The sequence below is a fragment of the Vicugna pacos genome, chromosome 17 (genome assembly GCF_048564905.1).
Source record: "Vicugna pacos chromosome 17, VicPac4, whole genome shotgun sequence".
NCBI classification, from domain to species: Eukaryota; Metazoa; Chordata; class Mammalia; order Artiodactyla; family Camelidae; genus Vicugna; species Vicugna pacos.
In genome coordinates this window covers 4,252,466-4,276,613 of record NC_133003.1, presented here as the reverse complement: position 1 = coordinate 4,276,613, position 24,148 = coordinate 4,252,466, and the positions used below count along the sequence as shown (strand labels likewise).

General features: G+C 40.2%; 1 protein-coding gene across 1 annotated transcript in view; it reads left to right on the top strand.

The window, feature by feature from the left end:
• The window catches only part of LOC140686649 (serine/threonine-protein kinase Nek10-like), a 257,489-nt gene that overhangs the window by 207,886 nt on the left and 25,455 nt on the right, over positions 1–24,148 (top strand). The window contains exons 11-12 of the mRNA XM_072940852.1: positions 3,016–3,116; positions 9,493–9,603. Of these exons, the coding sequence (XP_072796953.1) occupies positions 3,016–3,116; positions 9,493–9,603 (212 nt within the window). The remainder of the gene's footprint in view (positions 1–3,015; positions 3,117–9,492; positions 9,604–24,148) is intronic.

Below are 24,148 nucleotides of genomic sequence, written 5' to 3'. Positions count from 1 at the left end.
GATTTATCCACTTTAGAGTGTATTTGTTAAAATAGGAAATATCTATACTCAGCTATTTAATTTCTCCTCATTTACTCTAAAAGACTTCTTGTGCTTATGCACAATGTGGCATGTGCATTTATACTCACTGTAGCATCACTTAGAACAAAATTAAAAGCAAGCTAAGTTCCCAGAAGTGGCTGAGAAACTATGATGCATTCAGAACATGTCATACTGCTCAGTAGCAGTTATAAATAATGAGCTGTAACTGCGTGTTGGCAAGAAGAATCTTTGTGACAGACTGAAGATAAAAACTGTAATGGGGGAGGGAATAGCTCTGTGGTAGAGTGCATGCCTTGCCTGCATTAGTCTTGGGTTCAATGCCCGTTACCTCTAGTAAGAAAATAAGTAAATAAATTAGCCTAATTCCCCCCCAAATATTTTTTAAAAAAATTGTAAAACGGTCTTATGATGTGTCACCATTTATTGCAAAAGAGGAAAGGAAAACATGAGGTAATACTATAGATTTTCTACAGCAGTGGCTTTCAAAGTCATTTTGGAAATGACCCTCAGTAACATACACAGTGTATATGACTGGGTGGAACCTTAATTCATGCAGTGCACTCTGAATTTTTTCTATCCTGTTCTATTTCTTTCCATCCCATTCCATTCCCCCCCCCTTTTTTTTTCCAAAATGCTGGTCATGACTCATTAAACTGATTTTAAGACTCAACCACAGACTGAAAAATACTGTTCTGAAGATACACACTTAAGTATGTCAATGGACAGAAGAGCAACTGGAAGGCAATGCGCCATGCTAACAGCAGAGATTTCTTCCGGGGGAGGTGGCTGGTGGGTGGTGGCTGCAGGGAGCCTCGAGGTGCTTCTGTGACACTTAACGTTGTTTCACATTTGTTTGGTCATTTTACAGTGGGCATGTGTAATTACATATTTTTCAATTATGTTTTTAGAGAGTAAGCAATCAAAACTGTTTTCGAAAATCAAAGACTTACTGGGATTGACAGCGTAGTGGTCAAGGGCCTTAAGAAACATGATTTTAAGTTACATTGCATAACTGAGCAGTTCAGAAGGCAGGTGTTCCAGCTAACAATCTCTGTTTTTGCATGTAGGGCCACAGATGAGCACATTCCTGTGGCAAGGTAGAGTGAAAGCCATGTGACACCCCACTCAAAGTGTCATCACAAATCTGAGAACTCTCTGCCATGCTGTCAGATTTTAACTCATTACCTATGAACATTAAGTCCACATGCCAGGAACATAAACTAGTCAGCATAAAACTGATCAAAAACCAAGCCCTCTGGTTTCTGAAAATGCAGAGCTAATGTTCCTGTAGCAGCATCAACTTGGCCACATTAGTTTTGGGTATCAGTCTAGACAATTACATTTTAAGAATTATTTCTACAAAGGAGCACGACTGTGGGAAATACAATGTACGTACACTTTGCCATCTCTGCAGGCCAGAGCAGATACCTCCAGCTCTCTGCTTTCTATTTTTGAGCTACCTTAATCCTCTCTGGTTTACCATCACATTTTTACCCTAAGGGTAATTTATTAAACCTCATCTTTTAAACGATCAAGTAGTTGATACATAAAAGGAGTTAGATACAGTGCCTAGCAGAGGTAGATCCTTTAAATTTCAAACATTTAAACAGGGTATTAAATGTACACAAACTAGAGCTAGATTATTTCTTGAATGAATTTCTCAACAAACTCAGGAAAGATACCCATGAAGAAAATAACATTTCTTTTAATGTTCCATTTATTTTCTATTTTGGGGTTTGTCTTCTAAATATAAATTTTCCTGTGCTAATAAAAAAAAAGTTGACTCTTTTAATGACTACCTTAAATTTTCTCTTTAAATGTTTTGAAAACTAAAGATTTTATGCGACCTTTCCCAGAAAGCATTTCTATAAGAATCATTTTTTCAAAATCCTAGCTGTTGCTGAAGCAATGATTGTATTCACATTTAATTTTATACAGACTGGTTGATTTCAAGGTTGTAATTTCAAGGTTGTAAGAAGGTAAGGAAAGAAAGATCTTGCACATTTTCTTTGAATGAAGAGAAACTGGCAAGAAAAGCATTGTTTCAGAAAGTGTGCAACTGGTTCTGGGGAGGAAGGGAAAGAGCATGAAGGTGGGGAGAGGACAGCCTACATCCATGTATCTGAAGTGTCTTCCACTTTCTCCAGTGTGTATCTGAGTGTGAGGGGAGGCAGAGGTGGCCTTGTGGCTGATCTAGGGGGCTAGGTAATTCCTTTAAATAGCTTTACATTCCTCAAAGTTTAAAACAGTCCATGAGTGGCTCTGACATTTGAATCTGGGAAAGCAGCTTATATGCAGTTGGGCACCAGGCTAGTCTTGAACTGTGAACGTGATGTGGTGCTCTGATGAGAATTCAGGAAAAATTATATGTGTCTTATTTAGACCTGAAGAGAAATGCAGGTGAAAATTATACTTTGTGATAATCACAGGTTTGAAAGTAACATGATTTTCAAACCCTTGATTATTATAAATCAGAATTTTTTGGGTTTTTGTTTGCTAAGATTGCCTATTCAATATTTTCATTGGGTAGTTTCAATAAATTAGTTTTTTATGTTATTGAGGGCATAATGAATTTAAAAATTTTAAGTATGATAATCTCTTAACTGCACATATGTGAAACCTAGCTTTTCAATGACCACAGTAGCCAAGACACCACTGACTCCTGGTGGCAGCATAATGTAATTGCAGGCAAAATTCCCAAGTGATAAAACAGTCTTTCAGATGTTATAAATGATGACATCATTATGTTACTTAGAAGTCTGAGAAATAGAGGGAAGGAATTACACCTCCAGTGTCGTAAGATATTGAAGTGTTACAAGGTCTCTATATACTGTCTCATTGGTAGGATGAAAGTTTTTCCTTTAAATCTTTTATTTATTTATTTTTTTCAGAATTTTACCCCATTTCCCACAAATGCCACTTTTGAAGGGGAAAACCAGGGTCTTAACTAACTGGAGAATTTGTCATCCACAGCATCTGCAGGAATTGCCGTGTCCCAGAGGAAAGTACATCAGATCAGTGACCCCATCCAGCAGATCTTAATCCAGCTGCACAAAATCATCTACATCACTCAGGTCAGTGTGCTAACTTCTTCCTTCCTTTTCATTTTACGTACATGTTCGGAACACAACTGCTGTGTGGAACTTTCAGTTAGAGCCATGCTTGTTCTTGCTCCCTCCAACTGCATATGTCTGGGAACATTTTGGCTTAGCAAAACTGTTCCTAAATCTCAGTGACCCTTAGGCCTTGGGAAAGCAAGCACTGACTACAAATTATTTACATAAATCTGTGTCTTGATAAGCAACTTGAATGGTCATTTACCAAAGGTAATGTCCTGTTAATATGAAAATAAACTTTTAGAGACAAATAAGTGTAGACATTTGGACAAGAAAGTGACTATTATTTTGAAGTTTAAGATTATACATCTTCATTCATTCATTTTTTTTAATTTGACATACAATTATTAGGTGCCTGCTATGTACCAGCCACTGTTCTAGGCACTTGAGACATATCGATGAGCAAAATGTACATACGTTGCCTCACGCTAAGTTTCAGAGAACCAGTCTGGTGATTCTGTCTGTTGCCAATTGTGGCGACTCCAAATAAACATTCAAGTAGTAGAGAGAAATCCCGCCAGGCAAGTGGAACAGCTGGGCGCATTGTAAGTCTAACTTGGGCTAATACGCCTACTGCCCCCCAAATCAAACATAACAAAACAAACAAGAAACTATTTGGATTAGTGTATTGCAGTGACATTATAAGACCGTAGGGCTTAGAGTCACTTGATTGCTGGTGTCTGAGCTTCCCTAAAACCCTGTGGATTTCCTTCTTCTCAGCGAACAGTCACTCTGGTAAACATCTGGGGGTCTCTGGTAAACATTTGGGGAAGGCTTGGAGGAAAATTTATATTGCATACTTACAGCAGTGCTCAGGGCCCTTCCACAAGAGGCCGCAGCTTTCCCGCCCATCGAGGGGCTCTAGGTCTTGGAACTGACTGAGGTCTGGAAACTGCGTGAGAGGCTGTGACTCTCCACTGAGGCAGCAGCCACTCACGTCACATTTTTGTCTGGCAGACCTAGAGTTCCTTTTCTGTCATATGGATTAAGGAATGCTCTAGTAGGCGGACCACTGTTTCCTTCACAAGAACACCCCAACCAGTTAAGTGCCATCAGAAATCTCTATGGGCCAGGCATTCTAGTTAACAGGATATATCCCTGCCACCCTTTCTGGTAAATGCCCCAAACTTGTTACTGGTGATCAGGTGCCACCTTTTGGCCCCTGCTTCTCTGGGGTCACATCATCCCTGTTGGGATCACGTACTGACCGTGTCTTCCCCAGCCTACAAAGGAGACCAGCCACAGAGGTGTTCAGGGATGCTGGTGCTGCCCTCCCGGATGTGTTTCTCAGTGCCTTCGTGCAGGGAGCAGCTTCTGAGTGTTCTTGCTGAATACTCAGAGAGTGAGTGTGCAGGTCACACGTGGTAAATCCACCCCAACATTCCTGTCTCTCCCCGCCTTTGAACCCCCCTCCTCTACAAGCCAGGGAAACTGGCATTTTATCCTCATTAAACACAGACCACGACTGAGTCCAAGTCTTTGTGCCCCAGCCAATCAAGTTACCACCTCCGGCTTCACAAACTAACAGATTAAATATGGACTCTCTAGTAAGTGCACATGTATGAATGAATTCAGCCTGATTGAGTCCTATATTTTGTCCTTCTCGGCCTAACACCCTTAGAATCCACTCCTGCACGTGGTCTCTGGGATGCTTCTTATACATAATAGCCAGGTCTTGCAATTTCTTTGATGTGCTAGCTGTTTCCTCCTGGGTCTTACTGTGCACCAGTTCCCCTGGATCGTACTGAGCTGTGTCCCTAGTTACTGACTGGACCCTCCCTGTTGTGTCTAAGAGGGATAAGCACCCCTTTTAAAGGCAGTACCCCTCATCTGTCCCAGGGGAGGTTAATATAGAATTTTCAAGCAAAAAGAAGGCTTGTCTTCTCAAATGCCAAGTTTCAAGCTACTTCCACTGGCAATGATGGCTCCCAGTGACTTGGGTTTTGACTTTGTCCATTTCACCTGGGTCCCACAACATGTCCTTTCTTGGAGTTTTAGTATCCTAATCTTTTTTTTCTAACTGGCACATGAGAATCTTGGTGAAGTGTGCATTCAGGTGACACTGTCATTTAGCAACCTGCTTAATTAAATTTTTGTCAGCCTTGTCAGTGCTATGGTAGCAAGAAATACATTCTGTTAGGGCTGTTGTGGAATCTTTCTTGGTCTTGGGCCATGACCTGAGCTGAGAGTTAAAGGACCCAAGCTGGTCTTTTTCTTTCTGTAAGTGCCCCAGTGCATCTGAAGGATGCACCCCTCCACCCCGAGTCCCCACGGCCTTCACATGTCCTGATGGCTGCGTGCAGCAGCCTCTCAAGCTTCCAGGGCAGTCACTTCAGTTGGCTCTTCATCCAGGTGACAGCCTGATTAACCGTGATGCCATGGATTAACTGTGATGCTGGGGATTACTGGCAGAAACCTCGGCAATGTGCTCAGCTCCAAGGGTTCAGTCAAACCAGCTTCCACATGCAGCTATGTGGCTCCTTCTCCTGGACATTCCTGGTACCAGATCTGTTCCAGTGAGGGTCCAGTCGGGGGACAGAAACCACACAGTGATTTCCACAGGGAATGTTTCATATAAAGAACTTTTTAGGAATTAATAATAATAACAGTGTATTATCTCCTAAGGAGAGGAAGAGAAATCTGAAGACTGTAAGAAGAGCAGACAGGGAAGTCACTACTTACAGGGCTGAGGTCCAGACCTCACCAGAAAGGTCAGAGAAATTTACTGAGGAGCTGCTCTGTGGAACTTGCTGGAAATCAACATGATAGGGTGATGTGCTGGGGAGAGCATTCTGTGGGGCCAGGGGAGGCTGCCCGCAGGTGGCTGCTGCTCCTTGGAACTCTGGGAAGCTGCCTGCAGGGTTCGTGGCACTGCATCTGGCTGGGGGTGAACATGGCTAGGGGTTCCTGTTGCTGCTGACCATTCAGTGCTGTCGGACTGAGGCCAGGCAGGAACATCCCTGGAACCAGAAAGAACCTCCGTCCTCCGCTAGCGCCCTCTGCTGATGGAGCGGAACATCCTGCCGGCTGGTGAGGGAGAGATGTTCCAGTATCACAAGCAGGGCAAGGAAGGGTGGACTTGGAGCCAAGGGGAAACAAATCATCTAAAAGCAACTGTAAAAGGATGTTAGAATCCTTTCCCAACCTTCACTGACTGGATATCTGTTTTCATTAAAAATAAGACAGTAATCTTTTTTTACATTTTTTATTTTATTGAGTTATAGTTTACAATGTTGTGTCAATTTCCAGTGTAGAGCACAATTTTTCAGTTATACATGAACATACATATATTCATTGTTGCATTCTTTCTCATTTTGAGGTACCATAAGATCTTGTATATATTTCCCTGTGCTCTACAGTATAATCTTGTTTATCTATTCTATATATACCATTCAGTATCTACAAATTTTGAACTCCCAGTCTGTCCCTTCCCAACACCCTCCCCACTGGCAACCACAAGTTTGTATTCTATGTCTATGAGTCTCTTTCTGTTTTGTATTTATATTCATTTGTCTCTTTCTTTTCTTTTTTTAGATTCCACATATGAGTGATATCATATGGTATTTTTCTTTCTCTTCTGGCTTACTTCACTTAGAATGACATTCCCCAGGGACACCCATGTTCCTGCAAATGGCATTATGTTGTAATTTTTATGGCTGAATAGTATTCCATTGTATGAATATACCACCTTTTCTTTATCCAGTCATCTGTCAATGGACATTTAGGCTGTTTCTATCTCTTGGCTACTGTAAATAGTGCTACTGTGAACATTGGGGTGCAGGTGTCTTTTTCAATTTGGGTTCTTTCTTGACATATGCCCAGGAGTGAAATTGCTGGGTCATAGGGTAAGTCTATTCCTAGCCTTCTGAGGAATCTCCATACTGTTTTCCACAGTGGCTGCACTAAACTGCATTCCCACCAGCAGTGTAGGAGGGTTCCCCTTTCTCCACAGCCTCTCCAGCATTTGTCATTTGTGGATTTTTGAATGACGGCCATTCTGACTGGTGTGAGGTGATACCTCATTGTAGTTTTGATTTGCATTTCTCTGATAATTAGTGATATTGAGCATTTTTTCATGTGCTTTTTGATCATTTGTATGTCTTCCTTGGAGAATTGCTTGTTTAGGCCTTCTGCCCATTTTTGGATTGGGTTGTTTATGTTTTATCTTATTGAGTCATATGAGCTGCTTATACTTCTGGAGATCAAGCCTTTGACAGTTTCATTGTTTGCAAAAAATTTTCTCCCATTCCATAGGTTGTCAGTTTGTTTTAATTATGGTTTCCTTTGCTGTGCAGAAGCTTGTAAGTTTCATTAGGTCCCATTTGTTTATTCTTACTTTTATTTCTATTGCTTGAGTAGACTGTTCTAGGAGAACATTTTTGAGACGTATGTCAGATAATGTTTTGCCTATGTTTTCTTCTAGGAGGTTTATTGTATCTAGTCTTATGTTTAAGTTTTTGATCCATTTTGAGTTTATTTTTCTGTATGGTGTAAGGGATGTTTTAGCTTTATTGATTTACATGCAGCTGTCCAGTTTTCCCAACACCATGTGCTGAGGGGACTGTCTTTATTCCATTGTAAGTTCTTGCCTCCTTTGTTGAAGATTAGTTGACCAAAGGTTTGTGGGTTCATTTCTGGGCTCTCTGTTCTGTTCCATTGGTCTTCATGTCTGTTTTTGCACCAATACCATGCTGTCTTGATGACTGCAGCTCTATAGTATTGTCTGAAGTCTGGGAGGGTTATTCCTGCAGCCTCTTTCTTTTTCTTCAGTAATGCTTTGGCAATTCTAGGTGGTTCCATATAAATTGTATTATGATTTGTTCTAGTTTTGTGAAATATGTCCTGTAGATCGCCTTGGAGGTGTGACCATTTTAACAATATTGATTCTTGCAATCCAGGAGCATGGGATATCTTTCCATTTCTTAAAGTCTTCTTTAATTTCCTTAATGAATGTTTTATAGTTCTCTTTGTATAAGACTTTTACTTCCTTGGTTAGATTTATTCCTAGGTATTTTATTAATTTGGGTGCTATTTTAAAGGGGATTCTTTCTTTACTTTGTTTTCCTGTTGATTCATTGTCAGAGTAAAGAAATGCAACTGATTTTTGTACGTATATCTGTAACCTGCTGCCTTGCTGAATTCTTCATTTATTTCTAGTAGATTTTGTATGGACCTTTTAGAGTTTTCTATATATAGTATCATGTCATCTGTATTTAGTGACACTTTTACCTCTTCTTTTACAATTTGGATCCCTTTTATTTCTTTTTTATTTCTATTTTTATTTCTCTGTCTTGCCTGCTTGCTGTGGCTAGGACTTCCAGGAATATGTTGAATAGGAGTGGTGATAGTGGACAGCCTTGTCTTGTCCCAGATTTTAGTGGGAAGCTTTTGAGTTTTTCACCATTGAGAGCTATGCTGGCTGTAGGTTTGTCATATATAGCTTTTAGGTTTTGAGATATGTTCCCTCAGTACCCACTTTGGTGAGAATTTTTATCATAAATGAGTGTTGAATTTTATCAGAAGCTTTTCTGCATCTATTGAGATGATCATGTGGTTTTTGTACTTTCTCTTGTTGATGTAGTGTATCACATTGATTGATTTGTGTATGTTGAATCACCCTTTGGTGTTTGATTTAGGGAGGTGGCAACAGTAGGGAATTGTCAGATCAAAAAGGTGTCTTCAGGTACTTTTCCATGCCTTCTCCACTCTAACCTGTGACTTCCTACTACTTACTCCTCAAATCTAACTCATCCTGGCTGGGCCCTAATGTATACAAGTTCATTTCTCTTTCTTCCTGATAAGATTGGTCCCTGCCATCTGATTTCTCTCTCTGATCAGGTGCACATTCAGACACACTCACAGGCAGGCTTCTGATGATGTGCTAACACAGATATGGGCTTCCTGGTCCATAGTATCAGGTCCTTCAGGACAAGGACCAAGATTAGCGTGTTTAGCATGGTTCTGGGCATGACACAAGCGCTGGAGCATCTCACAGAATGCTTCTTTCTTTGTCAAGCCTGTTATTTGCAAACTTAATTCAATTCATATGTGCGACTAATATGTAATTGAGTTGTTTTATGAAAAATAATATCAATAAAATGAAAAAACAGTAACATAAGAAGAACTAGCTTTTTGAAAGAGAACAGAGTATTATATTTGTTCTGGACTGTAGAATGAACAAGTGTTAACATCAAGTCATGCTAGTTAGGGTAAAATTTTAATTCTTATTTAGTCCCATGCAGGGAGTACTGTGACTGACCCTCAGTAATGCTTGCTGGGAGTCAGCTATGCATTGCTAATGACTTGCTGATAATGATTTTCTCATTTTATGCAGCTTCCTCCAGCTCTGCAGCACAATTTGAAAAGAAGGGTTATAGAGAGATTCAAGAAAAACCTCTTCAACCAGCAGAGTAACCCTTGCAACTTGAAATCTGAAATTAAAAAGGTATGGTGCTCTACATACAGGAATTCTTTTTGGCTACCAAACAAAAACACATCGTAGGAATTAATTTGTCTGCCTCCTGAGCTTTCGTCATCTACTTAAGCTCTGCCCACTATGAAAGGGCATTGTCCATGGTTGTCTTAGTCCATTTGGGCTGCTATAGTAAAAATACCATAAGATGATGTGTTTATAAACAGCAGAAATTTATTGCTAACAGTTCTGGAAGCTGGAAGCCCAAGATCAGGGTGCCGGCCTGGTCGCATCTGTCGTGGAACCGCTTCCGGGCTGCAGGCTGCTGAATTCTTGCTGTGTCCTTACATGGGAGAGGAGGCAAGGGAGCTCTCCCAGGGCTCCTTTTATGGGCATTTTAAAAACTAAGAACACTTATATAAGGACTTTATCCTTCTGGCCCAATTTACCTCCCAAAGGGCCCACCTCCCAAAACCATCACCTCAGGTTTAGATTTTAACATACAACTCCGTGGGGGACACAGACATTCAGACTGTAGCATCACTTGAGATAGTAAATCAAGGGTATGCTTTGCTTCTAATTTTCTGACCTTCTTTTCTGAAGCCATCAGTCTCAGAAGAATAATAGAAAGTTGTTTCAATATTATTGCATGTTTTCCTAAAAAATGTTACTAAATATATCTAAGTGTGTATCTATATATACATTTAATATAAAATATATATAATTTAATATCTCATACACACACACACACACATACATTAGATAGTTCTAGTCCAATCTTTATTTGGATACTCTTCAACAGACCGCTGAGTTGAGCTTTGCAACTTAGAACAAGTCAGCTAACATCTGAGGCCATGAATTTTCTCAGCTATGAGGATGGAATGAACCATTTCTAAGGTTCTTTCCATAATCGATGTTCTGCAGTCTCCTAGACTGTGGGTGCTGGTAGATATTTCTATTCTTAAATAAGGAAACCAAAGCACCAACTGGTTAAGCCAACCAGGCAGAAGGAGAATTGCTTATCTCTGGTTAGCACAATTTGGTGATAGAAGCCCCTTTGTCCTGTTTGACAGCTGTAGGGACAAAGAATCATCTTTGCTTTCAACCTAGCTGAGAGGCAGTTTCAGTTACCCTCTGTAGGGTTCTCTGCCCCCTTGTCTAATATTTTAAGCTCATGGTGGTTCACGCCCTTACGAAACCGTACGATCAGGGAGGCAGGCCTTGCCTCCTGTGAGCTAAAGAAAGATTCCACTTGGCGTATTAACCAGTTCCTCCACTGAAACTTTGTTTCCGCATCAAGAATTAATCTCCCCTTTCTCTATCAGTTTTCACTCTTATTGTTGTTTTAAGTAGCTCATCATTCAAACAGACTTGCATTATTATGGTTTCTCCAAAGGCAGTGAGTGTGTCTTGTTCCTCTTTGATTCCTCAGGGTCATACCCAGTGCCTGGTAGGTGCCTGATGTTTAATATTGTTGAGTATCAAATAGATTCTAGGTTGGTGCACCTGCACACTGTCTAACATGGCCTATGTTGGTTCTATTCTTTATTGCTATGTAAGTATTGATACATTTATATACTTCTGCCTGAGAAGAAAGAACCCACCTTGTCCCTAGTCTGAAAGCTAAATGAGGCATTTGTGACCTGTTTTTCCCCCTTTGTGAAGTAATCTTTAGCAGCGGGTTTTGTTCAGAAATGGCTTTTTCATCCACTGTGCCATCACAGAGGAAGGGCACATTAGCTTTGACTTCCACAGCCGTCCCACACCATGGCCTTGGAAGCAGTGGTGACAATACACGAAGTGCTCTCAGTTTCCACCTCCCCCTCTGAAGCTCCCCCTGAAATCCAGTGGCTCTGCACCTGCAGTCTGAAGGTATTTTCATGGGATGACTGAGCCTTACTTATGAACCACCTGAGACCTGGGGTATAAAGATGAGCCAAACCATGGACAAGCCCTTTTCTGAAAAATGAAGCTCTTTATTTTTTGACTCACCTGATGTGTCTTCGGTCCAGCCTGCTCAACCTTGGCTAGAATTGCAGGAGAAATAAAGCATCTGAGTAACTGGATAGGTGTCTCTGAGGACCAGGATTTTCAGCATGGGAGAGAAAAGCAGCAGAGACAAAATAGAAGGTATTAATTCAAATTAGAATTGGAAAGATCAGTATGAATGAGTATGAATTCATGATAAATCTTATCTTTTAAAAAATGCTCATATTTCCAAAAATTTCACTAAGTTTGTTTAGAAACTAAGCAAGCAGCTGTGTGCTCCCTCTGCACCCACAGCTTTGGAAATACAGCCACTGGCAGCTCTAGATCAGAAACTGAATGAGACTAGGCTGGAATATCTTAACATCATAGGGTGCAGGGCAGGGATGATGTCCAGGTCTCCCAAGGGTGTGTCAGAGGACTCAGGAGCCCACTGCTCTCTGTTGGATAATTAGAGCATTGAAGAGAATGATATCCACAGGGGATCAAAGTCACCAACTAATGTTTAAATCTAAGGCTTCATGGTAGTGGAAAAAAAAGAAAATCACTTACTGGTTACCTTTGAAAGACTGTGAGTGACCAACACCTTATTTCAAAAATTGTTTACAGAAGGAAAGAATCAAACATTTATTCTGCCTTTCCCTTGTGAATTCTGTCTCAGGGTAACTAAATTGATGAGAGGGAATTCTCTCATTACAGAACTCCCTCAGCTAATAAGTACCGAAGGTGTAAAAACACTGTCATTTTGCAGCCCCTTTAAAGAAGTGATGGGTCTTGACATGAGCCTTCTTGGCCACTGACATCACAGAACAGGGACAGCCGGGCATCCCATGCTTCCTCATGGGCATGCTTAGCACCATCTGTGAAGTTTACCGTAAAGTAAACTCTTGAACCTGCATCTGATGAGCCGCTAAGATTTAATTATTAGAAAATAGTGAGTGTAAATACTGACACTTGTGTAACAAAATGGCCTCAAAAGCCTAATAAAACCTAATATAAAGGAGCTGTAGTTTAGAAGAAATGAAAAAAAAAAGGTAATAATTTGTGACTTAATATGTTAACATAATTCAGTGAAAGAGGACAAGGAAAACCTAAAGAAAGAAAGATCAGAGGCCTGGCGAGTGAAGTGTGATGAGAAAAGTGCTGAAACTTTTCTCACTTCTGACACCTAATCTCATTCATTTTGGCTTAATTTCCTTCCGAGTCCTTCCTCAGTTGATTAGCTTCGAACTCGTTTATGTAGTTGTCTCACAGCAAAGATAACCTTATTTTATGATATGAAAAGAAGATACAGTTTGGGGAATTTAATGAGGATTACATTTGTAGTTTCTTACTGTTTCCTTGTATTTAGTTTTTGCCCAGAAAATAACTGTGTTCTCATTTGACCAATAAGGCGGTAAAATTGTTCAATATTTGCTCAACATCAGTGTGTTTGGGGAGGGGGAGGTTAGTGACAGTAATAGAGCTTTTTCTCTTTAATAGCGACTTCTTTAGTTCAAAAGTACACAGAACCATTTGCCCTTTGGAACTGTAGGTGTTTGTTCAGAGCAGAAGAGCCCTTTTATATCAGTTCAGAAGGAGGATCGTACACGTTCTTCCAAGCAGAGCATAATGCCAAAGACAACAGATATCCCTCAACTCAATATTCATGAGCCAAGAGAGTGCCCCACGGTGATGGTCTGGGACTGGTGATCCACCTCGTGGCCTCAGCCAGCCAGAGAGGCCACTGCTTAGAAAACTTCTGTCATATCAGCCAGATTTCCACCTGCTGGGCGAACATTTACTTGCCATCTGGTATGTCCAGGCTTGAACTCACCATCTTCCTCCTTTCTTTGCATCAAATATCACTGGCAGCATCCGTTTTCCTTCTGCTCAGTCTTCAAACCATGCGGTCACCTCCAGATGTTCCACTTTTTCTCTTGCATCTCCTACCTCATTAACACCTGAGGAGTCTTCATTGTGCACGTGGTTTTGCTTGGCCTTTGATATTATAGCCCTGGTCCTGCCACTTAGGAGTGAATTAATTTACATCTCAGATTCCTCACCTGTAAAATGGGCATAATGCCTACCTTACAGGGTAGTTGTAAGAACCAAATAGAACATCAAATGTATCTAGAATGCAGTAAGCACCAACTAGTGGCTGTAGGTGCTCCTGTTATTAAGTAAGAATATTTGATCTTCAGTAGCCATTCCTTCCTTCTGGTTACCACCTAGTCTGAAGTCTTGGTACCCTTCTGTTGCTGATTTCCAGTTATTTTTTTTAAAAAAACAACATTTTTTGTGGTATGGTTCCTATACAATAAACTACACATATTTCCGATGTACACTTTGATGAATTTTGATAGATGTCTACACCCATGAAACTACTGCCACACTCAAGATAGCTAACATATCCAGCACTCCCCAAGAGGTACAATTTTCAAAATCCCAATTTATCCCTTCCCACCTACTTTAACCATTGGTAACTGTAAGTTTGTTCTCTATGTCTGTGAGTCTGTTTCTGTTTTGTAGAAAAGTTCATTCATGTTTTTTTTTTTTAGATTCTACATGTAAGTGATATCATGCAGCAATTTTCTTTCTCTTTCTGGCCTCACTTAGAATGACATTCTCCAGGTCCATCTATTTGCTGCAAATGGCATTATTTTTCTTTTTATGGCTGCATAGTTTTCTGTTGTATAAATATACCACAGCTTCTTTATCCAGTCATCTGTCGATGGACATTGGTGTTGTTTCCATGTCTTGGCTTTTGTAAATAGTGGTGCTGTGAACATTGGGGTGCACGTGTCTTTTTGAATTCTATTTTCCTCCAGATATATGCCCAGGAGTGGGATTAATGCATCATATGGTAGGTCTATTCCTAGCCTTTTGAGGAATCTCCATACTGTTTTCCACAGTGGCTGCACCAAACCACATTCCCACCAGCAGTGAAGGAGCGTTCCCTTTTCTCCACACCCTCTCCAGCATTTGTCATTTGTCAACTTTTGAACGATGGCCATTCTGACTGGTGTGAGGTGATACCTCATCATAGTTTTGATTTGCATTTCTCTTACAATTGTTGATGCTGTGCATCTTCATGCGCTTGCCGGCCATCTTTATTTCTTTTCCAGTCGGTTTTGCCAGACGTTGGCAGTGTTCTTAATCACTTGCTTCCAGTTTCCTGCCTCCCCATCTGACTCTGGTTTCAGCTGCCTCGGCCTCTGCTCTCTGCAGGTGCCTCCTCATGATCTGTCTGCATTCACCCCACGGCCCCAGCCCCATTCAGACTGTTACGTATATATTGCATCCAGAGTGATCCTTTTAAAACAGAATGTGGTCATGTCTCTCTCTCTCTCTCTCTCTCTCTCTCTCTCTCTCTCACACACACACACACACACACACACATGCACACACAGAGACACACACACACACACTGTTCATGGGTCTGAGTATAAAATGCCAAATTCTCACCACGATGTTCATGTCCTGTTTGGTCCAAGCCTGAACCCTTCTCCCTACCCTCACCTTGTACCACTCTCACCCTTTGCTGTCTCCTCCCCGGCCACAGGGCCCACCTACCATGCTGCTTCCTCCCCAGCCTGTACATGCTCTTTCCTCTGTCTGTGATGTTCTGCCCACTCCATCCTTTACTCACTCTTGCTCATTATTCTGTCTCTCAGCAGAAGCATTATTTCAGGAAAGCCTACTCTGTCTCAGTTAGGTCTGTCTGTGACCTCCTAGAACCACTGGCCTGGCCTTCAGTGCATTCAGCTCAGTTGCAATTTTACATATATCCAGGCGGGTATTTCACAGACACATTTTTCCCTAATTATGCAGTCAACTCCAAGAATACGGTTTTTGGCCACCATTGGTGGTTTTCATAGCTTGGATCTGTGCATGGAAACACAAGGGTTGATTTAAAAAATACTCCCTGAATGAATGAGCAGCACTTGCCTTCCTCTCTTCAGCCTAAATCCCTGTGCCTCCAGAACCTGGGGTTAACATCCTAGCCCTGTATCACTCTGTCCTTAATGTGCAATGCCCAGCCTCTGCCCTCGAAGTTCTCCCACCTGGAACGTCCACTTGGCTTCCTTGTGTCCACCCAAATCAAGCCTTTGAAGTTCAGCTGCAGTGGGCCCTCTGCAGAGCTTCTGAAAACCATGCTGGTAAAGGGGGTGAGAAGGGATAAATTGGGAGTTGGAAGTTTGCCCCTCTCAGGGAGTGATGGGAATGTTAGGTGGTGATGGTTCCCTTGGTGTATCCATCTGTCAAAATTCATCAAAGTGTACGTCTGAAATATGTGTAGTTTACTGTACAGAAATGATACCACAATAAAGTTATTTTAAAAAATAATTTAAAAAATCACGTTGGTCTTCATAGCTTTAGCATCCTTCTATGTGCAAGTTTAGATCTCAGCACCTCATTTCAAACTTCCTTATTTACTGAACAGAGAATATGAATCCAAGGTAACTACTGTGGCATAGTCTAAATTGTTCCTTTTGTTTCTGGTTTGTTAATATAAATCAGCATTTTTAAAGTAAAAATATTGTATTACACAGACACAAATATTGGCCAGCCCAAGTGCTGGTTAAAATGAAAGTTGAAAGGAAGTTGAAAATTTCATGAAAAAATTCAGCTATATAGAGGGGAATTAAATGATTGGAATTTTAATAAATTCTGGCTTTTAGTGAATTACTCTTTCCTTTGCAATGTTGAAGATTAATTTGTGGAGATTAAAATTAATTAATGATGACTGAGAAAGATGTATTAAAAAACATGTTTGCCTTGGCCGGACAAGAAGGCATTTTCAAAGCAGATACATGACAAAGTATAGGTTTGCTCTATACATAATTTTCTGTTGAATAATTGGAGTTTATTCCTCCCACACCTGATACAAATAACATTTTGGCATTGCAGACCCCATGCCATTATTTTTCTATCCATTTTAAGTTTGTTCTCATAAGACTGTAAATTGTAGGATGTGTGTGTGTGTGTTTTTCAACTGACCAGCGAACTGTCTGCTTGCTTTCACTGTAATTTGCCTGACTCTAATTTATAAGTCCTTTTTCCTGGACGGTGGGGAGGGTGGTTGGGGGAGGTAGTTTCCTTTATTTACTTGCTTATACTTAGAGGAGGTACCAGGGCTTGAACCCAGGACCTCATGCATGCTTAGCATGTGCTCTACCACTTGAACTACACCCTCCCCTCTTAAAAGTCCTTTTGAAAGGAAGAAGATGGGTCTATATCTGTGTCAGAGGGATTGAGAGCCGAAGAGCCCCGGTCCCTCTTTCAGAGACACACACGGAATTCTCATGTCACTTGAATCTGAATGTGAAATAAGATGCAGTTTTACTTTTTCTGTTTCAGTTATCTCAGGGATCTCCAGAAACAACTGAGCCCAGCTTTTTCACAGCAGATTACCATTTATTGCATCATTCATCAGGGGAAAACATCTGTCCCCAAATAACTGAACAGATAATGGTCTTCAACACAGGAATCTGGCTTTCATGAAGAAACAGATTATTTGGTATTTTTCTTTCTCTTTCAGGATTAATTCACTTAGAATGACATTCTCTAGGGACATCCATGTTGCTGCAAATGGCATTATGTTTTTTATGGCTGAGTAGTATTTCATTGTATATAACAGGGAAATACATTCAAGATCTTGTAGTAGCTTACAGTGAAAAAGAATATGAAAAGGAATAATATATGTATATTCATGTATGACTGAAGAATTGTGCTGCACACCAGAAACTGACACAACATTGTAAACTGACACAATGTTGTAAACTGAATATAACTCAATTAAAAAAAAAAGAAAGAAAAAGACCAGTTTGGAACAACAGCTATCCTCAAAAGATTATCTTCAAATTAAAATAAAAATAGATCTTATATTTATTATCTATGATGGTAGTTGAGAGGGACATGCAGTATGAGTCTGGCAATTCCCTGAGATTTACTTTACCTACTTGGGACAGCTTCCATGATCATTAATTAATACCAGAAGCAAACAGAATCCATGTGGTTAAATTGTATTTCCTTTTATATCTTCTTATCTGATGATGGGAAATAAAATGCCCAAAAGCATCCGGGGAGATAAATAGCAGAAAGGGAAGAGTTTGAATAAAACAGAAAATTTGAAACATACCTGAAGAATCACAACAAACTTATTTAATTTTTTTTCTTTTTTGGAGAAATTTCACATAGGGAGGCAATGTAAATTAGGGATTAAATGTGCACACTCTGTGAACCTAGAAGCCTAGGTTCAAATCTCAGCTCAGTCACATAGTAGCTGACCTTGAGCAAACCATTTGACCTCGCTGAACCCCAGTTTTCTTGCCTGTAACATGGGGATAAAAATGTTACGTGCATTTTAGGATTATTGCAAGGATCAGTGTAAATACATAACAAACGCTTAGCAAGTATGCCTACGGGCTGAGCATACTGTAACTCTCCTAATTACATGTGACTCACAGAAGAAATCTTCAGGCTACTCTGAGGCTGTAGAATTCCTGCATAATTTTTGAATCCCTGTAAACTACAGTTAGGTCCCTCAGTGGGGCAGAAACAGATGTGAACCTTTTAGGGTTAAATGAAAACCTGCCATTTCCTCATCCAAGAACATCGCTCATTGCTGGTGTGCTTTTGTTGGTGCCTACCTTAGGCAGATCATTTCATATAATAATTATCAGACTTTCCCCAAGACTTGGATTCCTGGGATAAAGCTAACCTGGGCAGGCAGAATTTCATTTAAAATAGCCCCTGAGAAATGTATAATATCAGATAAACTGTTGTCTAAATTCATTTGCTTTCATATATTTCTTAATTGGAGTATCATTGATTTGCAATATTGTGTTAGTTTCAGGTGTACATCAAAGTGATTCAGATATATATATATATATATATATATATATATATATATCTGAATATATATTATATATTCCTTTTCAGATTCTTTTCCTTTTATAGGTTTATAGCATATTGACTATAGTTCCCAATGTTGTATGGTAATTCCTTGTTGTTTATTTTATATACAGTTGTGTTTATCTGTTAATCCCATACTCCTAATTTATCCCTCCCCCCAGGCTTTCCCCTTTGGTAACCATAAGTTTGTTTTCTGTGTCTGTGAGTCTATTCCTCTTTTGTAAATATTTGTATAATTTTTTAGATTCCACATATAAGTGATTTCATACAACATTCGTCTTTCTCTGACTGACTTCACTTAATATAATGTGGCATATATACACAATGGAATACTACTCAGCCATAAAAAAGATTTTAAAATAATGCCATTTGTAGCATCATTGATGGAACTAGAGATTGTCATAATAAGTGAAGTAAGTCAGAGAGAGAAAGACAAATACCACATGACATCAAATGTATGTGGAATCTAAAAACAAAATAAGACACCTGAACTTATTTACAAAACAGAAACAGACTCAGAATGGAAAAGTCACTTGCTTTTAAAATTATCTCCCAGGGAAGGTCAGTCAGTCACAGGCCAGACTTTTCACAGCAGCAGCTCCGTTGAGGGAAGAGCTCTGGTTGAAATCTCACAGTGGTCAGAGAGGGACTTGACAGGCTTTCCCAGAAGCTGGATACCCCACCCCAGAGCAGACTGGGTGTGTCCCTTGTCACAGCAGGCTGGGAAGAAGGGAAGACAGCAGAACCATGAAGTACTTTGGGCTTTAAGCCAGGCTTAAAAAGCACACTGCCAGGATTCACAACCTCACGCCTCCCCTCAGCCTTCAACCCTTTCTCTTCTCTATCCTGAGTGTGAGGGGAGCTCCTGGCCTCTACATGTTGATTGATTAGAGTGGAAGATGGTCAACACTGCTTTGGGTGGCACCAGAGTAGGTTAAGCAGTGGCATATCATACTCATACTAAACAGGAAAAGAAATCTTGTCCTCTAGCTTTAAATGTATTTTATTTCCCTCCTGGCAGCCAATGGAAGGGGTCAGATCTTTGTTGTGGTTCACTGGCTATTCCTTCCTCTACTAAGAATTTATCCTTGCTAGTACATTTCCACTCTTTTTGTCTTGTGGATGAGGGAGAGTTTCTTAATCTTGTCTTTGCCTTTCAGGTATTGTGTTTATAGTCACTCCTTTCCTGTTCATAAGGCACACACACACCCACACACACATGCACTCACACACACACACACACACACACACACACACAAGTTAATTGGCCAGTTTATCCAACGCCTTTAAATCTTGAGTATTATTTTTTGATGGCCACCCCAAAAGTGGAAAGCTATTAAAGGAAGAGAAACGAAGCATCTGAGTATTCAAAGCCAAGATAATTTGGAATGTGTTTCTAAGTACTCATCTTCATCATTAAGAAATTGAACATTTTCACTGCCCGCTTACAATTGCCAATAAAATCCAACTAAAAAAAATGGACCAAGTGCCAGACTTGCAATAATTTGTCTATTTCAGGTCTACCCACCAGTTTTGATCTGGAGGAGGGCATCACGTATGAACAGATGCAGGTGAGGTTTCTGCACCGCCTCTGAATGATTCTATTTTGTTTCTTTTAATTCAGTACTAACCTGATTTGTTTTTCAATTTTAGACTGTGATTGAAGAAGTCCTAGAGGAAAGTGGGTATTACAATTTTACTTCTAACAGGTGAGCTCCAGGGTTTGCTTTCAAATATTAAACTTCAGTTTAGAACTTAGAATTCGTCCCCACCAACCTTAAGTGAAAACTGGCAGCCAGTGCTGGGCAGGAGACAGATGGACAGAATCCCCAGGATGAACATTTCCAGCAACTGCTGGGACTTTCCTGAGAACCCCCTTCTGGCCAGCTTGCCACAGGCGGCTGGCTCTTCACACTCGACCCTGTGTGTTCCCACTGCCAGAAGCTGCAAGAAGGAAGCCCAGAGGACCCTGACCACCGAGAGAATGCAGCTCCACATTGGGCGTCAAAATGTGTTACCAAACTCAGGTCCAGCAGCTCGCCACTCAAAAATCAGTACTCAGGAGTGACAAATGTTGGCAGAAAGGACACTTGCCTTTTATTCGAATACTGGCAGTCTGGGGCGATGGTGGACTTAATGTCTACAAAAAATAACTCCAAACAGTCTGCTCCATCATGAATGTTCTCATGGGAAAAAGAAAGTGACCTCAGTTAAATCATTGTAATGGGGGTCAGAGTCATTTCTCACCCCTCCCCCCCCAGTATGCAGGCTTGTCGACCTCTTGTGATTTTTCTTTAGACGCCATCTTGTTCACATAGTTTGTTCATAAGATGACTGAAGGGGAAGCTAGGAAAGAGATCTTGTCATCTGTTAATTACTTAGTCTCCAGTTCTACTTCTTTGATCTAGGAAGCAAACAACATGTTAGAAAAGGTATTGTGTGATCAAAAGATTTGAAAGGTGCTCTAGGGCTGGGGTTGAGCAGGGCATGGGGGTGCCTGATTTAAGGTTACTGACCAGACAAAGAGACCTCCTGCAGAAAGCTCTATCCTTCTAAAAGCTGCTTTCACATTAGTCTATTTCAGAGGCAATCCCAGAAAACTCTTGTAGGTATTGAAGAACTCAGTGAAAATTTCATTTTCAAGCAAATTGCCATTTTGGTAATTGAACCACAATTGAACTTGATCCCACTGGGGATCTGGGTGCTCTAGTACCAAGGGAGCTGGGATCCTGATTTCTGATTCCCATCAGCCCTTGTTGGAGGCCTCTTTCCCCAGGGGACATTAGTTTCCTGGCATTTCTGGCCTCCTCTAAGAGTGGGCAAAGCAGATTCTAGAGGCCAGTGAAATCCTCAGGAAAAGGAATGCAGATGCTGGTGGTTGGTAGTCAGCCCAGCATATTTTGAAGGGGTTCGAATGAGGGGATATGGGCGCTGCCAGTGTCTACTATAAATGAATTATCTCTGGACATTGTTGAGGAGCCCACTGGTAACTGAATCATCAGATCGACGGTGAGCCACCACTTACACATCCTGTACGGCTAAAGTTGCTTTAGGAGGCCTGTAGATTCTGCTGTCCCAAAGTGGCCTTTTCTGCCTGGATGTACAACCTTTCTGTCCAGCTGATGAATCTATCTGGTGACCACTATTTAAATTATTCTCAAAGTCTTTCCCAGAGAAAGTGGTCTTAAAAACACCCTGTTATGGTCATTATATGGAAATTAGAATCTTTGTTTGGCATTAATTCAGTCTCCAGTCTTTTTTCTCTTCTGTTTCAACAAGTTATTCTTATGAATCACACATAAGCGTATTCAACTGCTTGTTCTTTTGGCTTGACAATGTATTTCCAAAATTCTACCTTTGTAAGTTTAGTTCTGCTGTGATTTGTAACTTCAGAGATATGCAGGCATATTGTTAATAGAAATCACCCTCTCCGTCATCACTCTGCTCCCACCGTCCTGGAGGGATTTGGATCGTTCATTTTCTATTCTCGATCAGAATACATTCAGCCTTTCGCGGATGGTGTGAATATCTCTGTTCTTGACTTTTGGCAACTTCTTATTTCAAGTGCCCTTGCTTGTGGTGGGGCAAAAATCATACTTACCACTGTTGCATCTGCATTTTCTCAGAGACTCAGGATCATGGGCTATGACTGTCTTCAAATTTTTGCAGAGAATCAACTAAGTATCAGTGTAAGGAACTTAGGGAGGTTCTTACAAGAGGTCTAATTTTTCCTTTTTTAGAAATAATAATTTCAGTCTTTCAAATGTATCCTTTCAATTCTATTATGATTGAGTTTTTAAAAAATCAAATACTACTCTATTTTCCAAGACATATTCCTGTATTAAAAGACATTGCAGATTTTCTTATTATGGTAAATAGACAAGATGATGCTTAATAATGAAGGTGAAATTATTTAGTTATATTCAGAATTGTGAATACAATATGATGACATGATTTACATGATCAAGTTAAAGCAATATATGATGGTTATGACATGAAATTTTCTTAAAATGCTCCATGTTAAAATGAATAATCCATTTAAAGAGCCACATGGCCATGACATTCCCTCTTCAGTTTCTAATAGCAATGATAGAACATACCACTGGGAGAGAGTTTTCATGGTTTGCTAGTAAAAATAACCCATGGTAGTGCTTAAAGCCATTACTTGTTTACTGGTGTCCCCAATTAATTTCCAAGAGTAAATCAGGCTCGACATAGACACCTAATACTTCACAAGATGAAAACACACATAATTCCAAATATGAATCAGATCATCTGTGACAGTCATGATTTATCCATAGTCAAAGGACAGAGGATGCTAAACATCACAGGACATATAGAGGTATTTAGAATTAGTACTTAGAATCAGTAGAGTGTATTTTCCCAAATAGGATTTGTAAATAGCCAATATCCTCAAAATGTTAATAGAAGTTCCCTGAAAAATAAATTTCCGTGACCAAATATATTTGGGAAATTCTGAGTGTATGTTTTTCCATTTTTGGAGAATGTTAACATGTATTAATATATTAAGGATTTTGAGGTGCACTGTAGGAAAGAAGTCTGCTGACCTTGTTCACCCCAATGAATCTTCATTATTTACTTGGGACACAAACTGAGAATAGCTGCCCTAGAAATACGGTTAGAAATAGGAAGCGTTGTTTTAACTCCTCCACCAGTATTTATCCAGATCTGCTACTGTTCCCATCATCCTCTTAATCATCATTGTCATCATTGCAAAATATTATACAATGATCTTGGTTCATCACCATGGCCAGAGAATTACATGCTTATTCCTGTATAACTCAAGTTTACAATTTAAGATTGTCCGTTCAAACTTAGACACATGTGTACAAAGCATCCAGACAACAGCTAAAGCATTAAGCCAAGATATGGTGCATTTTCAGCTTAGATCATGAAGTTTCTGTTTAGTTAGGGATAGAGAGATGAGATTCTCAAAATAAGTCTCAGGACTAGGGCATTATCTAGCTATTAGCTGTCTTAGGGAAGTTACTGAGAACTGTTTAAATAATGGTAAGATGGCTTGAGCAGATGTAGGAGAATGTCTCAAGCACAAACTGCTGCATTTGTTAAAGAAAATGGTAGCAGAAACAGAAACAGCAGTGAGGGACCCTAGCCCGAATGAGGGCTTTGGGAAGAGGGGGTAGTATGGAGTTGAACTGAAGACAGCTGTGTAAGAAAATGAAACAGGGTTCAAACAAGCTGGACCAGCCCCAGGAGGGCTTTAGTCCTGATCATTTGCAGGCTTGTCTCATTAATTACATCTGTAACACACATAACAGTTCACTTCCTTACCGGAAGGTTACTGCCTGGCACACCTGAATTGATCAGCGTTGTTTGTGAGAGTAAAAGCGTTTTGTAAGTGAAGAGATGACCAGTATATCATCGTCATATACTTAGGGATATGCGTTAACATTTTATTTTGTGACAATGAAATATGTGTTGAAATTTTTTAAAAAGTACTTTGAATCAGCTTGCATTGATTTTCCTTCCAGTTAACTGTTGAACATGTGAAATAGGCATTTAAGATACAGGCTACTTTGGAGAGGTGATTTTTCCACTCTAAAAGGTTATTATCTCCCAGTGATTTTATAGTTTGAGAAAGATAGTATTAGAAGTGAACTTCAGCAAAAGGCAGCTTTCTGACAATCTCCCCATTCTGTCCTGTTTAGAA